Raw genomic sequence first — 15,444 nt, 5'->3', positions numbered from 1 at the left:
CGTCCACCTAGGGCAGAAGAACGTTCACCCAGGCTGAACTGTCCAGAGCAGGGCTGGGGCATCTCAGAAGTCTGGGTACAGGGGTAGCCCTGGGGACACTGAGCTGACCATGATTTTGTCCTCTTGGCCTCCGCACAGCCACTGAGTGGCTAGTGGCTGAGCACCGGTCCCATGCCATCATCCTGGAACACTGCTTTTTCTCTGTGGGAGTCATGTTCCTGACAGGGCTTGCCAACAGCCTTCCCCACTGGCGGCTGCTGTTTCTGGTGGGTGGCGCGCCCGTGTTCCCCCTCATCTTCTATATCTGGTGAGCAAACAGGGCACGCGCAGTGACGGGTCTGACGGGCTGGAAGTTGAGGGTTTCGGGGGGTCCTTGAAGGGGTGGAGTGGGTGGGATCTTCCCTTGAAGAAAGTGGATGGGATGTGGAGGTAATGAGAAAGAGCCCAGGGCCGAGCGCCTGGAACCCTAGCCTTAACCCCCATCAGAGGAGACCCTCAAAGAGATGTCAGAGAGGCAGAGAAATCAGAAGGCAAAGTGTTGAGAGGCAGGCGCTCAGGACAAGAGCATGGTCAAGGTCGAAGGCAAGAAAGGCGATGCGGGGGAAGAGTCTACTGGCCTTGGTGGCCTGGAGGTAGCCTCAGTGAAGTGGCAGGGGGTTGCGGGACTGAAGAGAGGCTGAAAAATGGAGCCTTCCACGAGGTGACTCTTCCGCAGCGCTGGGCTGCGGTGGGCAGGGGCAAAGCGATAACGTGGTTGGACAGCAAAGACAGAGTCAGGGAGGGTGTGTGATGTTCTGACTTGTGGGGCGTCACAGACGGGAACCCGAGGGACTGAAGCTAGGAAGGGACAAGTGATTGGGGAGGGAGGGAAGAGAAGGCGGATAGAAGAGGAAGAGACTGAAATCACCTGGTTACGGGCCAGGCAGTTCAGTGTGAAGGAAGGATCAGGTCTCACCTTGGAATCATCACATTTAATCTTTACGACCCTGAAAGATGGGTGTGAGTCTCTTGGGGGCTGAAGACGTGGGGAGTGGGGGGCGGGGAGGGGAGAACAGAGGCTTCAGAGAATGGAAGTAACTTGCCCTAGGCCACATAGCTACCAAGTGGCGGTTGTGGCATTTGACTCAGCCTGTGTGGCCCCGGAGCCTCTGCGTTTTACCCACTGCGCCATACCCAACATGGATGGTGAGAGGAGTTACCAGTTAAGAGTGAGGCCGGGTAGGTGGCTTGGAGACCTTCCAAATTCGGCAGGTGCTGGAGACCGTCTTTGGCAGTCACCGGGATGCCCAAGCGTCCGTGGGGACCCAGCTGACGCCAGATGGCGTGACTCTGTCATGTAACTAGGAAATGGTGCTTCACGGCTTGACCTTGAAACATTTCTTCGAAATGTCACTACTGCAATGGATGCGTGTGGTTAACGACTACGTAACAACCAAAAGGTCTGTGGTGAAGAGTTAAGTCGGCAATTTCAGCTCCCCTCAGCCCCCCAGTTCCTTCCCCAGATGCCATGACGCTGGACTCTTAGCTCTTTCTTCTGGTAGCTGCCTCCCTGGTTCTACATTCTGTGAACAGATGGCTCATTGAATGGGGTCCATTTTTCTTCAGACCCGCCCCGTCAGCTGTCCCTTTGCTGACTCGTGACATTATCTTGGGCAGGTTCCATCTCTTTACGGTCAGTCTTAGTTCTAAGAAAGAAGTCTCATTTTGATAATTCAGACGCACTTGCGGGCATGAAAAAAATCCAGTCCAGGCCAGTTTAAAACTTGATCTCACGTCTAGTTCGCAGCTTCTCCCCCGTGGCTAGCCGACTCAGGCTAGTATTCTGACCTTTGCCCTTTCTCCTCGGTCTACCTGCTCGGTGATCTTCTAGATTCTAGGCAGGAGAGGGGCCATGCGAGAAAAGAGATAAGTGCACAACAGGGGCTGTATTCATGGTCATTGGCCTCTGTAGGGCAGATGTTCAAATGCAGGTGCCTCAGGGGCTCACGCGTGTCTTCTCATGCTCTAGGCACTGTCTTTGTGATCTCTCCGCACCCTGTCCCTGGCAGGTCACTCCCCGGGCTCTCTCTGCAAGGGTCCCCTCACCCTAGCACGTGGGGTGACTTCAAGACAGCAGGGTCCACTTCGTCAAAAAGACTCTCACCACCCCCAGCCCCCACCCTGCCATCGTGGATGGCTCCCACCGACTTCCTTCCTGAGGGGGAGCTCCCCCATCTCTGGTTTCGTGTAGGCCCTCCGACTTGAGGGGACACGAATTAGCTCTCCTGGAAATGCCTGTCCGGAGGACAGGGCAGCTCCCGCTTTTCTGGATCAGTAAGCTCCAGGCAAGGAGTGGGAGGGCAGACTGACTCCCTTTCGCAAAAGCAGGCTCCTTCCCCAGGTTTGAAGGGATGATGGCAGCCTGGGGACGGGAAGAGAGTCTTACCACCAGGAACCGGACGTTTCCAGCCCCTCAGCTTCTGAGCTATGTGTATTTCTTACGTCTTTCTTCCACCGGTCTTCTCTCCCACTCTCTCTATTGCTATCCTTTTTCATTCCTGTTGTTTAGAGTGGGCATGTGGTCAATCTCCCATCTTTCTGAAGAAGTCCCAGTTGGGTGACTTTCTTTAGGAGAGTTCTTCAGCCTTATAGTGGAGAAGGATGTCAGGGGCACTGCCGGCTGGCCCCAGGGGAGGGCAGGAGCAGGGGCAGGCAGAAAGAATGCAGCTGCCGTGGGGCGCCTGGGTGGCTCCATCGGTTAAGCTTTCGGCTTCGGCTCAGGTCACCGTCTCACAGTTCGTGAGTTCGAGCCCCGCGTCGGGCTCTGTGCTGACAGCTCAGAGCCTGGAGCCCGCTTCGGGTTCTGTGTCTCCCTCTCCCTCTCTCTGTCTCTGCTCCTCTCCCGTTTGTGCTCTCTCTCTCTCTCTCAGAAATGAATAGCATTAAAAAAATTTAATAAGAATGCAGCTGCCTCCAGTGTCATGGGCACATGTATACACTGCTGGCCGTGGAATTCAGGCTAGGGCCTCGAGAGGAGGGTGACGCGAGAATCTGCAGGGAGTGATGGCACAGTTTGTAAAGAGTGCCCAATCAGGTCTGCCTCTGTGACCTTGGGCGAGTCCTTACCCCTTGAGGCTGGGAATAAAAAGGGGATAATCAAACTAGGTCCAGGGCTGGGCAGAGATTAAACCGGATGATATATATATATGTAAGGGCATCAGGCACAATCCAGGGCACCTAATAAATGTTCGTCCATGGAGATTCTGACAGCCCAGGAGGATCGGGAAGAACCGAGGGACCAGAGTTATGCAGAGGTCAAAGGCGGTGGGCAATGTGGCGAGGGAGGAGGTGGGACAGGGAGGACCTCTACTCACTCAAGCAGGGGCTGGGCCCTGGGGTCCTGCCCTCCATATTCTGCAAGCTGTTAGGAGACAGAGAGGGAGCAGGGAAATGCCACCCAGGAGAGCAGGGCTCTAATAGAGGCTGTGGGCGTGGGGGACAGTGCCCTCAGTGTGCCTGGGCAGGCGGGGCTGACGCCTGAGGTCGGAAGGTAGGGAGTTTGTAGAGGTAGGCGAGGGGGAAGACGCTGGAGGGCAGAGGCAGCCTGTGTCTGGGGTGACACTGGGCAGTAGGGGGGTGCCGTGTGTGGCCGGGGCAGGGGAAGGGCCGACTGCCAGAAAGGGGCAGGGGCGCCCGAGGTCGATGGTCTCTTTCAAGTCCTCCGACACCCACGTCGCCTCATGTTGGAGGTCTCGGGGGCATCTCGCAAGGATGGGTAAGAGCGGGTGGTACGTGCAGGATCCTGCCGGAGTCCCCACGGTGGCTGTTGATGAACGGGAAGTTGGAGGAAGCGAAGCAGATGCTGTGCTACGCGGCTGGCGTGAACAAGAAGACCATTCCCCTAAGTCTGCTGGACAAGGTAAGAGGCCTCGGGCCCGGAGTGGGGCCAGGACAGGGGCTGCAGGAAGGGCCTTTTCCTTCCTCATCCTTTCAGGTGGGACCTCTGCCCACAGGGTGTCCCCAGTCCACTGTCTGAGGAGAACGGAGACAGCGAAATCGAGCCCTGCCAGTGGAAGGCCGGAGGCCAAGCTGGGACTGTGGGGGACGGGGGTGGGGGGCAGGAGGGCCTTGAGGTCCTGTGGGGGTGGGGAGCAAGCCGGGGTCTCGGCCTTGCCTCTGATGGTCCTGCTTGTCCTGTAGCTCCAGCTGCCCAGAAAGAAGGTGACTAAGGCATCTGTCCTGGACTTTTATAACAATAGGCACCTCCGAAAGGTGACCCTGGTGATGGGCTGTGTGTGGTGAGTAGTTGGGACCGGCTGGCAGGGACTGCAAGCAGGGCGTGTCGGGGGCTCTGGAGAGGGAAGGGGGCATAAGCGGGCTGCAGGCGGGAAGCTGGCCTACGGGTCCAGAGCTCTGTGCTCTGTTTCTCTCTCCCAGCCCGTCCCGCCCGGCTCGACTCTGCCTCTGTCTTTGTTGTTGTTAAGTTCACTGACCTATTTGTGAGACAGAGAGCTCTCAAGCAGGGGAGGGGCAGGAGGGGGGTGGGGGTAGAGAATCCCAAGCAGGCTCCTCGCTGTCAGCACAGAGCCCTACGCGGGGCTTGGTCTCGCGAACTGTGAGATCGTGACCCGAGCCGCGATCACGCCAGACTCTTAACCGACCGAGCCACCCGGGCGCTCCTCTGCCTCTGTCTTTATTCCTGGCCTGTCTGTATCCCCCTCTCTCTCTCTGAACGTCTCTCTCCTGGCTTCATTTCAGGTTTACTGTCAGTTACAGCTATTTTACACTGTGCTTCAAGTTGAAGGATTTTGCCATGAACATCCACTTCAGACAAGTGATTCCTGGCATCATGGAGGTGCCCGCCCGGCTGTGCTGCATCTTTCTCCTCGAGCAGATCGGGAGGAAGTGGAGCCTGGCTGTGAGCCTCTTCCAAGGCACCCTGACGTGCCTGCTTATCCTTATCCTCCCCCCAGGTACGGCTCACCCTCCCCTCGGCAGCCCCCAGCCTTCCTGCTTCCTCAGACCCCTTCCTCCTGCCCTGTCCGGCCAACAAGACACCCCGGGGAGCCAGCCTCCTGCTCCCACAGCTCACCTACCTTCCTGAGCTGGTGCCAGTCACTGGAGCCCTGCCCTCCCCGAAGGAGAACTCCGAGACCGGGTGCTGGAAGCTCTCAGAAACCTGGGAGAGGAGGGAGTGCTGTCCCAGGACCCATCCTTGTGTGGGAGAGTAGGTGGCCTTCTTCCGGTCAGATCCGATGGTTGCATATGAACGGAGGCACACAAACAGGCCTTCAACTGGTACCCCCGGCCCTGCCTCTCATCTGCAGCTTCTGATTGGGAAACGCCTTTTATCTGTGACTCCACCAGGAAAAAAATGACCTGCCCGCTGAAAACTGCATGTAACAGTGGGCTAAACTCTCTGGAACATTCTGGCACGGAGGCCTCTCCTTCCCAGGAAGGCACAGCACCCTTCAGCTCAGAACCAGACAAGGAAATGGAGGTGGGGGGCAGGGGTGGCAATATTTTCAAAATTTCAAAGAGCCTCTGGAAAACAGTGTCGAGGCTCCTCAAAAAATTCAAAATAGACCTACCCTATGACTCAGCAATAGCACTGCTAGGAATTTACCCAAAGGATACAGGAGTGCTGAGGCACGGGGGCACTTGTATCCCAATGTTTATAGCAGCACTCTCAACGATAGCCAAATGATGGAAAGAGCCTAAATGTCCACCAACTGATGAATGGATAAAGAAATTGTGGTTTATATACACAATGGAGTACTACGTGGCAATGAGAAAGAATGAAATATGGCCCTTTGTAGCAACGTGGATGGAACTGGAGAGTGTGATGCTAAGTGAAATAAGTCATACAGAGAAAGACAGATACCATATGTTTTCGCACATATGTGGATCCTGGGAAACTTAGAAGATCGTGGGGGAGGGGAAGGGGGGAAAAAGTTACAGAGAGGGAAGGAGGGAAACCACAAGAGACTCTTAAATACTGGGAACAAACTGAGGGTGGATGGGGGGTGGGGGGGGGGGGAAGTGGGTGATGGGCATTGAGGAGGGCACCTGTTGGGATGAGCACTGGGTGTTGTATGGAAACCAGTTTGACAATAAATTATTTAAAAAAAAAATTCAGAGAGCCCTTAGACGATGAATATGCCCCAGGTCACAGGGCTGGAGAGTGGCAGGGCTGGGGATGTGGGTGTTAAGATGTCAGGGTTCACTCCATCAGAATTGCTAACCACAAGAGCCCCCTCAGCTGCAGGGGTCAGGGTGGGGGAGCTTGTCCAAGATCTGCCTCCAGGGGGAGCCCTCCTGCTCTCTGGGGGTTAGCGTTGTGCACATCTTGCCTGAGACCCTTCCTCTTTCGGACGCTGGCAGCGTTGACTGGCTAAAACGAGATGGGGAAACCAAGGCATTCTTAAATTCCTATGGCTTGGCGGTTTTTGTAAAAAGTGGGCCTACAATGAGTCAAACAGAAACGTTTAAGACTCTCACATGTGTGAGGGAAACGAGGAATCCCCAATAGATGAACCATATCTCTGGTTTCATCCCAAAGCCAAGCAAAGCTGGGGCCAGAGTGGGGAGCGGGGTGCGGGCAGGGCCCAGCAGAAGCTGGTAAAGGGAGAGCTGGAAGCTTCCAGCTCCCTCCTGCCCCCAGACCTCCCCAAGGCTGAGGAATGGCCTTTCTGGGATCTTCTCTTCCTTCCTCAACGCGCACATCTGGCTGCCCAGAGTCGGGAATCCTGGAATGTCTTAAGAGTTGGGGCTCCAGGGCCCGAACCCTTCCCGGCCCCTGTGCACCCCTCCCTGCTTGGTCTACCTTGCAGAGGATGGCCGGGGAGGTGGGAGGGCCCTGAGCAGGTCGAGTAGTAGGGGAAGCGGCCTCAGGTGAGGATGTGGAAGAAGGGAGTGAGCTGGGAGGCAGAGGTGTGGGGACTGAGAGGCAGAGGGGAGGAGCAATCTCACCACGGATATACTGGCCTGGCCCGGCCTGAGTCTGCTGACCAGCTGACCACCAGGTGGTGGGGGAGGACTGTTCAGATGCCTTGAAGAGGGATGGAGGGAGAGCAGATGGGCGGCCCCCAACCCTCATCCCCGGGGGAGGACGGCCCCAGACTCAGGTGGCCCCGTTGTCTGGCCATAGAGCTGAAATCCATAATGGTCTTGATGGTCGCGCTTGGAGAGTTCAGCCTGGCGGCCTCGGTTACCGTGTTCTTCATCTACACCGCTGAGCTCCTGCCCACGGTCCTCAGGTAGGTGGCCTGGCGGGCAGGGCCCCTGGGGGGCATGGCGAGGGCACGCGGGATGGAGACTGAGACCTCTGTGAGAACGGCCGTGCACCCGGTGACAGGCACGTGATGATGAGTGGTTTCCCTGGGTCACCCCGTTGACCCTTCAGAAAATCCCCCAGACTCCATCATTAACCCGATCTCAGACCACAGCATCAGGTGGAGGCCAGACAGCGAATGGCAGCAGCAGGCAGTCTGACTGCAGTCTCCGCCTTGCACAGCGGGCCCGAGATGTGACAGCCCTGCCCTGAGGCTCCACCCCGCAGCGTGGAGCCATGGTGAGGGTGGCAGCGTCCTGCCCCCCACCCAACGCCACCACCCTGGCTTCTCCCCGCGGGCCCGCACACTGCCGGGTGGGTCTCCTGCGCCAAGAAGTAGGCCCAGAAGAAATTACCGCTTGCCCTGAATCAGGGGGGAGCCCAATGCTGTGCAAGGGTGTCCGGGGAGTCGGGATGGGCTGGAGACTGGAGAGTGTGAGGTTTTGGGGAGCTGCTGTTTCCGCCCCACCTCCAGCCAGCCTCTGGGCCCAGGAGGCCTCCCAGACGGGCTCTCACCTCCCCTTCCAGGGCGACAGGTCTGGGGCTGGTGTCCCTGGCCTGGGCAGCTGGAGCCATCTCGTCCCTGATGATCATCAGCCAGAGACTCACCCTCCTCCCCATCCTCCTCTGCTGCGTCTCAGCCATCCTGGCCTTGTTCTTCTGCTCCCTGTTGCCAGAAACGCAAGACCAGCCTCTCCCTGATATCCTGGAGCACTACCCCCTACAGACAAGGTAGGTGTGTGTGGCCCCTGGGCTCTGGCCCTTGGCACTGAGAATAGTCAGGCACCGTCTATCCCTGCCTGTTTGCCAGATGGGCCTGTGACACAAGGGCCACTCTGTGTCTACAGAAGTCTGCCCAGCTCTCCCGGATGCTGCCGCGACCCCCCCCCTCCCCCCCCCCGTGCAGCCTGGCCTCGGCCAGCTCCCACCCTCTTGGCTCTCCTGACCAACCCCGGGCCAGGTCTTCCCCTCTCCCTTCCCCTCTGGCTGCCTGTCAGGACTGGGTGCTGTCCGTGGAGATGCCCTGGGCTCCCTCCCTCCCATGGCAGAGGGACTGGCTGGCCACCAGCTCTCTGAGTGCCTCTGATTTCCGGTCTGAAGTCTCAGGTTCTCAAAGAGGACCCAGTCTTGATTCGTGACTCTGACTTCAAGGCTGCAGCAGCCCAGGGCCCCGTTTGGGAATTGGGCTTCATCCTGATTGCTCCAGGGGCACTTCTGGCCTCTGGTCTCTTCTGGTCTCATGACCAGGAGGACCATGTCTCCTGGGGTTTGGGCCGATATGGCCCATCGCTCTCTCCCTGGACCTGAGGGGACCTGAGCACCAGTGAGGGACAGAGGCTGGCTGATGGCCTCCAGTGCCCTGTGCTCATATCACAGGGTGGCTGTCTCTGGCCATCCTCTGCCCTCTTCCCCGTCTCCCTCCCTCCTCAAACTCTTATTGGCACCATCTGTGCTAGGCGTTGTCAGAGGTAAGAGGTCCCCAGCCTCAAGCAATATTTTATGGGGAGAAAGTCTTCACTTAATGGGCTCTGAGGGAGGGATGCACGGGACCTATAGACGGCCCAGGAGGGAGGACCCTCAGCTTGGGGAGTTGAGGCCGACGTCACAGAAGAAGTGACATTTGAGTAGGGCTTTGAAGGATGAATAGGAGTTTGTCCCCTTGTAGAGAGGGGGAAATGCAAAGCGGCAAGAGGAGCTAAGAAACAGCCTCTGGAGCCAGAGGGCCCGGATTTCTGTCTCTGCTGCGGCATCCTAGTATGTGCCCAGGGGAGTTACCGAATACCTCTGAGACTCAGCTTTTTCATTTGCAAAATGGAATGATACCAGAGTAATAAAAACAGCTAACCTTTATTGAACGTTTACCATGTGTCAAGTCCTGTTCCACACGCGCCTTTTCATACTTTGTCCTAACAACGGCCGCATACAAGATAGGTCCTCTCACTGTGCCCCATTTTACAGAGGAGGAAACTGAGGCACAGAGAGGCAAAGAAAGACATGAGGCCTAGCCTTTCTCTCTCATAGGGCTCTTGGTAAGACTAAGTCCACATAAAGCACTTGGTGCAGAGTCTGGCCCATGGCAGGTGCTCAGTAAATGCTAGAGATGAGCCCCAAAGATGCAGGAGTGTGAAGGGTCTGGGCAGGGTTGGGAGGTGGAACAGGCCTGGTCCTGGAGGTGAGGGTCCCGGAGGGCGCATGACAAAGGTTGGCCGGGGACTTGCAGGTGTGGGAAAGCCCCACCTCTCGGGATCACAAAGCCAGGCGTGGCTACTGCTGCCTCTAGTTGCTACTGCGTTTCTTAGCCCCTAAAGATGCAACTCGTGACTTGTTCTTCAATGGCTTCTTCAGGAACGTGGCTGAGGAACTGCTCGCCAAGGAAGTGGCACCCGAAGGTGGGACTGGGGACGTGGTGAGGAACACGGTTCTCGATTCCACGATGCTGAAACTGGACTCCGACGTTCTCTCCCACACACCTGTGCCGGGCAGAGCAGGGGACACAGACCCACGGAATGACTGAGGTCCAGGCCCCCAGACGATCTCGACCGGAGCCGAGTGGCTGGGTATGGGGCCGTGGACTCCAGGCCACGAACTCCAGGGGCCCAGTCCAGCTCGGGGGGGCAGGGCAGTCCTGCTCCAAGGCCGGCCCTCGAGCCCCGAAAATGGTCCCTCCTGGGTGAGCTAGGGTGTGATTCATGGCAATAAATGTGCCGTGGTTGGACTTGAGATGGCTTGGTCACAATTGGCTGTGTCTGGAGAGCCCAGAGCCCCAGGCCCAGAGGAAGCTGGGTCAGACAGGCTTCTCAGTGTCCTTCATGTCCTTAGCTAGCCCTTGGGGAGAGTGAGGAGCTCTCTGGATGGGGGGCTCGAGGGGCTGTGTCTAAGAGGGCTGGGAGTGGGTAAGGCCAGGACCGTGCACCCATGCCACCCGCGTCCTCTAGCCCAGGCGTCTGCTAGTGGGGGCAGGCTGAGCTAGATTTCAGCTCTGCCTGAAAGGAGGTGTGCACGTGTCAGGGAATAATGACTCCTTTTCCCATTTGCCCGGAGCTTTCTCGCTCAGTTTTCCCTCTGACACTCACAGATAAGCACGGTCTCGGGGACTACCCAAACCACATCCTTGGGTATTCCTTCCCTGACGACTCCAGCCTGGCTGACCTCTGACCTCCACCTCCCTGAGGATAAGCCCCCACATCCAGCTTACAGTCCCAACTACCCTGAGGGTGAGTCTGCCCTTCCCAGCCAGTGTGAGAGCTTCTCTAGACTGGAGAAGGCCCAGAGCTCCTCATCCGTTAGCCAGACTCAGAAACCTTTGGGTCGGGCCATGGGCCGCACATGCTTTCTCCCTGGGAGGGCAGGGCCTGGCTCTTCTCTTTCTCTGCCCCCTTAACTGGAAGATCGTCAGCTAGGGACGCCTGGGTGACTCAGTCTACTAGACGTCGGACTCCGTTTCGGCTCAGGTCACGATCTCACGGTTCATAGGTTCGAATCCCGCATCGGGCTCTGTGCCGTCAGCACAGAGCCTGCTTTGGGTTCTAGGTCTCCCTTTCTCTGCGTCTCTCCTGCATGCACACGCATTCTTTTTCTCTTAAAATATACAAACGTTAAAAAAGGTTTTAAAAAAAGAAAAAAAGGAAGATCACCAGCTTGCGGGGAGGCGCTAATTCCCTGGAGCTTCGGAGAGAAGGACAGAAAAGAATGTCCAACCTCGCGGAGCAAAGGCAGGGAGGCCAGGTCTCCCAGAGAGGGTTGAAGGGCAGTGCACAGAGCCTGGTCCAAACACCCTGCTCTGTGTGTTCCCAAGCTTGGGCACAGCAAGAAGCTGGTGCCCACACCTCCTTCAGTGTCATTTTCTGGTCCCCCTGTTCTTTGCCAAATTTCCCAAGATTGCCTCCCGAGTAGCGTTTGCGGGTCCCAGAGAAAGGGATCTCACAAGTTATCTGCTTACAGGATGACAGGATGTTTTAGTTTTCATATTTTTTACTATTTATTTTATTGATTTATATATTTCCAATGTTTCTTTATTTTTGAGAGACAGAGCACGAGGGGGGAGGGAGAGAGGGAGACACAGAATCTGAAACAGGCTCCAGGCTCTGTGCTGTCAGCACAGGGCCCGATGTGGGGCTCAAACTCACGAACTGCAAGATCATGACCTGAGCTGACGTCCGTTGCTTAACCAACTGAGCCACCCAGGTGTCCCTCTTTTTTCTTTTTGTACAAAAATGTTTATTTATTCTCGAGAGAAAGAGAGAGTATGCATGACCGTGGGGGAGGGTCAGAGAGAGAAGGAGACAGAGGATCCAAAGCAGGCTCTGCGCTAACGGCCGAGAGCCCAATGCAGGGCTCGAAGTCACAAACCATCAGATCATGACCTGAGTCGAAGTTGGAAACCTAACTGACTGAGCCACCCAGGTGCCCCTCTGTTTTCTTCAAGCGGAGCCCAGTGTGGGGCTTGAACTCACAACCCTAAAATCTAGACCTGAGCTAAGATCAAAGTCAGATGCTTAACCGACTGAGCCACCTAGGCTCCCCCAGGTGCTTGGGCATTTCTACCACTGCCCAGGCATTGACCGACACGTGGGACCCAGCTGCTTACACTGCTCGCCTCCAGCCCCAACCCCACAGGGCTTCTGCTCTCGGCCTACAGAGTGTGCACAAGCTGATGGCGAGATGGAAGCAGCTCAGAAGGGGGCTCGGGTGCTGGCCCCACGGCTACCAGCCCCCAGCCCAGGAATGAACGCAAAAAGATGTGGACCTTGTGAGGTCCCGGCAGAAGCAGACACAAAACCATTTCACACAGATGTTGCCACCGACGGCCCAAGACTCCTAGGGCTTTCCAGGGAAGATGAATCTCACCCAAGATAAATTTTTAAGTAGTAATTCTTGAGTACAGGAGGAAAGATGCCGGTGTGAGGCAGGAACAATAGAGCGAAGGATTTATCATCAACGTGCCATCCAGCGGTGGTAGGGCTCTCGGAAAAGGGTTATGCATTTGTTTAAACGGTCAAAGAGAGGGAGCAGCATAACTCCAAAGACACCATAAATCCTAGAAATGAACAATACAGTGACTGAAGTTTAAAAACACAATGGAGAAGTGAAACTAGAATAGATTGTCCGATAGTCTCTGTGAGTTGTTTTCCTTATCATTAAATAGCATCCCTCATAACTACTGATACTGTTTGCCATCAGTTCTATTTTGCCTTAAATTATGTTTACTCCAATTTTAGAAACTATTTTATTTTATTTTTACTTTAGAGAGAGAGTGTGCAAGCAGGGGAGAAGGGCAGAGGGAAAGAGAGAATCTTAAGCAGGCTCCACAGTCAGTGTGGAGACCAACTCGGGTCTCAGTTCCATGACCCATAGGCACAACCCAGCCACTCAGGTTCATGAGGTAGACCTCCCCGACCCGTGCCTGGTTCACAAAGCAGGTCCCGAAGTCCACCCAGCTGGTGGAGAGCTGCAGCTCGGGCACGGCCACGGTGGCCTTCAGGGGCACCACCTAGGGGGACAGAGCAGAGCCTGTAACGTGGGGGCCCTCGTCCGCTCCTGCCGGGCTCGGAGCCAGGGGTACAGGTGCGGAAGCTTCTGAGGAGCTCCCAGTCAGCACCACAGCTGTCCAGGGGGCTGGCCTGGCATCGAAAACCCAGGCCGGCGGGCATGTGTGCAGGTCAAGGGCCCGGAAGACGCCATCTGCTCTCCCCACCACCCCACTGCCCCTGCCCCCATCAAGCTCTGTGTGTCCTGCTCCCGGTCAGGCCGCCCTCCCCGTCTTCCTCCATCCCCTGGGGGCCCCGAGGCCCAGCCCTTTGCCCCTCCTGGGCTCTGGGCCATCTCCCCTCTTCCTGGCCAGTCCCCCCACGTCACCCTCACGCGAGGCGCTGCCTCGCTCACCTTCCCCGCCCCTGGGCTCCCGCTGGAGGGCCCGCCTGGCTAGCCTGATTCTTCCTCCTGGCCTTTCTCGAACCCGCCCCTCAGGCTATCCCTTCTCGGTCCTCACCTGCGTCTTGCAGCCGGGAGCCCCGTGTCCCACCCCACGGCACGGCCCCTGGTTCTGAGCTGAGATGGGGAAGGAAGGAAGACCTGTATTTCTCGGGGTGTGTCCTCGGGGAAAGGCGTCCTCCAGGGCACACCGGGCCCTCAGGGCAAGGGCCGGGGCCGCTCCCGTTTCTGAGGGCCGCGTGGGGGTCCCACCTCCTCCGACTCACCAGGACAGTCTGGCCCGCTGCCCCCCTCGGCGCGCGCGGGGCAGGCCCGGGACTCACCTGAGCGGGCTGGTCGGCATACTCCAGGAGCAGGTTCTGAGCGAACACCATCTCCTTCTCTCCGTTGGCACGCCGCCGAACGTCCACTCCGGGCAGCATCTGGTCCGCCGGGAGCTTCTGATAGGAGAGCAGCTCCAGGGACAGCGAGAAGGACACGTTCACCTGAGCAGATGTGAGCAAGGCTGTCGCCTCGCGCTGCCAAAGGCGGGCGGCAGCTTCCCCACCTGGCGATCGGTCCTCCTTCCTCCCACGGCCCCCGCGGCCCGGTAGGCCCCAGCTCAGCCCCTGACCACATGCGGCCTGCAGGCCGGCCTGGACGGGGCCGGCAGGGTGCCTCCTTCCACCCGGCGCCCGTGTCTGGGGTGTTTGGCCCACGGACGCTGCACCCTGCCCTGTGCCCCGCACCCGTTAGTACGAGAAGCTGAGGCCCCCGAGGGGACACGGCCAGCAAACCTCCCTTTACCCCTTGGCGTGAGCAGGGCTGTGGGCGGGCCTGTTGGCCCAGCACTGCCTGTGTCCTTATCCTGAGGACACAGAGGAGCCTCTGACGACTTGTAAGCAGGAGATGTCGGAATCAGCTTTGCCTTCTTCAGAGGTCACTCTGGCTGCTGTGGGGAGGTGGGCTGAGTGTGGGCTGACATGAGTCAGGAGGCCGAGGTATAACTTAGCTCAACGGGATGGGGCTTGGGTGCGTGGCTTCCACACAGGTCAGTGGGCCTAGCTCCACAAATTTACCTAATGCACCTGTTAAAATACAGAATCCTTGGCCACAGGGTCTAGAGCAAATAAAAAATGCAACCACTGTAAGGCCCTTTATGAAGACTTTGAAAGATTGAAGCTGTGCCTCCTAGACCCTTTCAACTAGGCGGGTTTGGTAGACGCTTCTGGGCAGCGTTATGTAGCTGTGCCACTCAATACAGTAGCCATTAGCTGCTCGTGGCTAAGAGCCTTAACACTTTTGAAGAAACAGGAAAGGCTGAAAATTAATGAGCTAGGTCTTTCAACATAAGAAGTTAGAAATAGGCTAGTTAAATATGCCCATCAAATATATAAAGAACGAAATGATAAAGATAAGGGCAGAGGTCCACGAAGTAGAAAACAAAGGTGTAATACAGAAAACAAAGAAGGCTGAAAGTTTGTTATTTGAGAAGATTAATTACAGACACAAATGGACAAACCTCTGTCAATAAGAATTCTTAAAAAGAGAAAAGGTGCAAACAAAAATATTAAGAATTAAAGGGAAAGAGCCCCCTGAAAAAGGCAAACAAGGACCAATGTTGGGATATATTGGATGGTTTGGCAATCCCCTCCTGGGTGGATGCTCGAAAGAAATGAAGGCATCTATCCACACAAAACCTGTACGGGAATGTCCACAGCAGCATTATTAATAAGAGCCTGAAAGTGGAAACAACTCAAATGTCCATCAGCAGATGAGTGGATAAATAAAATGTGGTATGTACATGTGAGAGAATATTTTTGGCTAAAAAAAAAAGAAAGGAAGAAAGAAAGAAAGAAAGAAAGAAAGAAAGAAAGAAAGAAAGAAAAAGAAACTTATCCCTTCTACAACATGGATGCATTTTGAAAACAATGTCCTAAGTGAAATAAATCCGTCATAAAAGGCCATATGTTGTATGATTCTATTTTAATTTTTTTTAATGTTTATTTTTGAGAGAGACAGAGACAGAGCATGAGGAGGGAAGGCACAGAGAGAGAGGGAGACACAGAATCCGAAACAGGCTCCAGGCTCCAAGCTGTCAGCACAGAGCCCGATGTGGGCCTCGAACCAGTGAATTGTGACATCGTGACCTGAGCTGAAGTTGGACGCTTAACCTACTGAGCCACCCAGGTGCCCCTCAAAAACACAATTTTTAAAAATAG

The 15,444-nt window shown here is 56.1% G+C and overlaps 1 protein-coding gene across 9 annotated transcripts in view; it reads left to right on the top strand.

The window, feature by feature from the left end:
* The window catches only part of SLC22A14 (solute carrier family 22 member 14), a 31,613-nt gene extending 20,922 nt beyond the window's left edge, over positions 1–10,691 (top strand). For 4 of the 9 annotated variants that reach the window (XM_045436543.1, XM_045436545.1, XM_045436542.1 and 1 more), the window contains exons 7-13: positions 139–307; positions 3,778–3,898; positions 4,180–4,277; positions 4,738–4,952; positions 7,130–7,238; positions 7,841–8,044; positions 8,161–8,551. In XM_045436543.1, coding sequence (XP_045292499.1) covers positions 139–307; positions 3,778–3,898; positions 4,180–4,277; positions 4,738–4,952; positions 7,130–7,238; positions 7,841–8,044; positions 8,161–8,389 — 1,145 coding nt within the window. In that variant the 3' untranslated portion in view covers positions 8,390–8,551. Of the gene's footprint in view, positions 1–138; positions 308–3,777; positions 3,899–4,179; positions 4,278–4,737; positions 5,562–7,129; positions 7,239–7,384; positions 7,628–7,840; positions 8,045–8,160; positions 8,552–9,658; positions 10,034–10,388 lie in introns of those variants that run through there. The other 5 variants (XM_045436547.1, XR_006701002.1, XM_045436546.1 and 2 more) reach the window with 5 other exon arrangements.
* Positions 10,692–15,444: the final 4,753 nt, after the last annotated feature.

Source organism: Leopardus geoffroyi, chromosome C2 (assembly GCF_018350155.1).
Source record: "Leopardus geoffroyi isolate Oge1 chromosome C2, O.geoffroyi_Oge1_pat1.0, whole genome shotgun sequence".
NCBI classification, from domain to species: Eukaryota; Metazoa; Chordata; class Mammalia; order Carnivora; family Felidae; genus Leopardus; species Leopardus geoffroyi.
The sequence above is the reverse complement of the archived record's forward strand: the minus strand, read 5'-3'. Positions and strand labels throughout refer to the sequence as shown.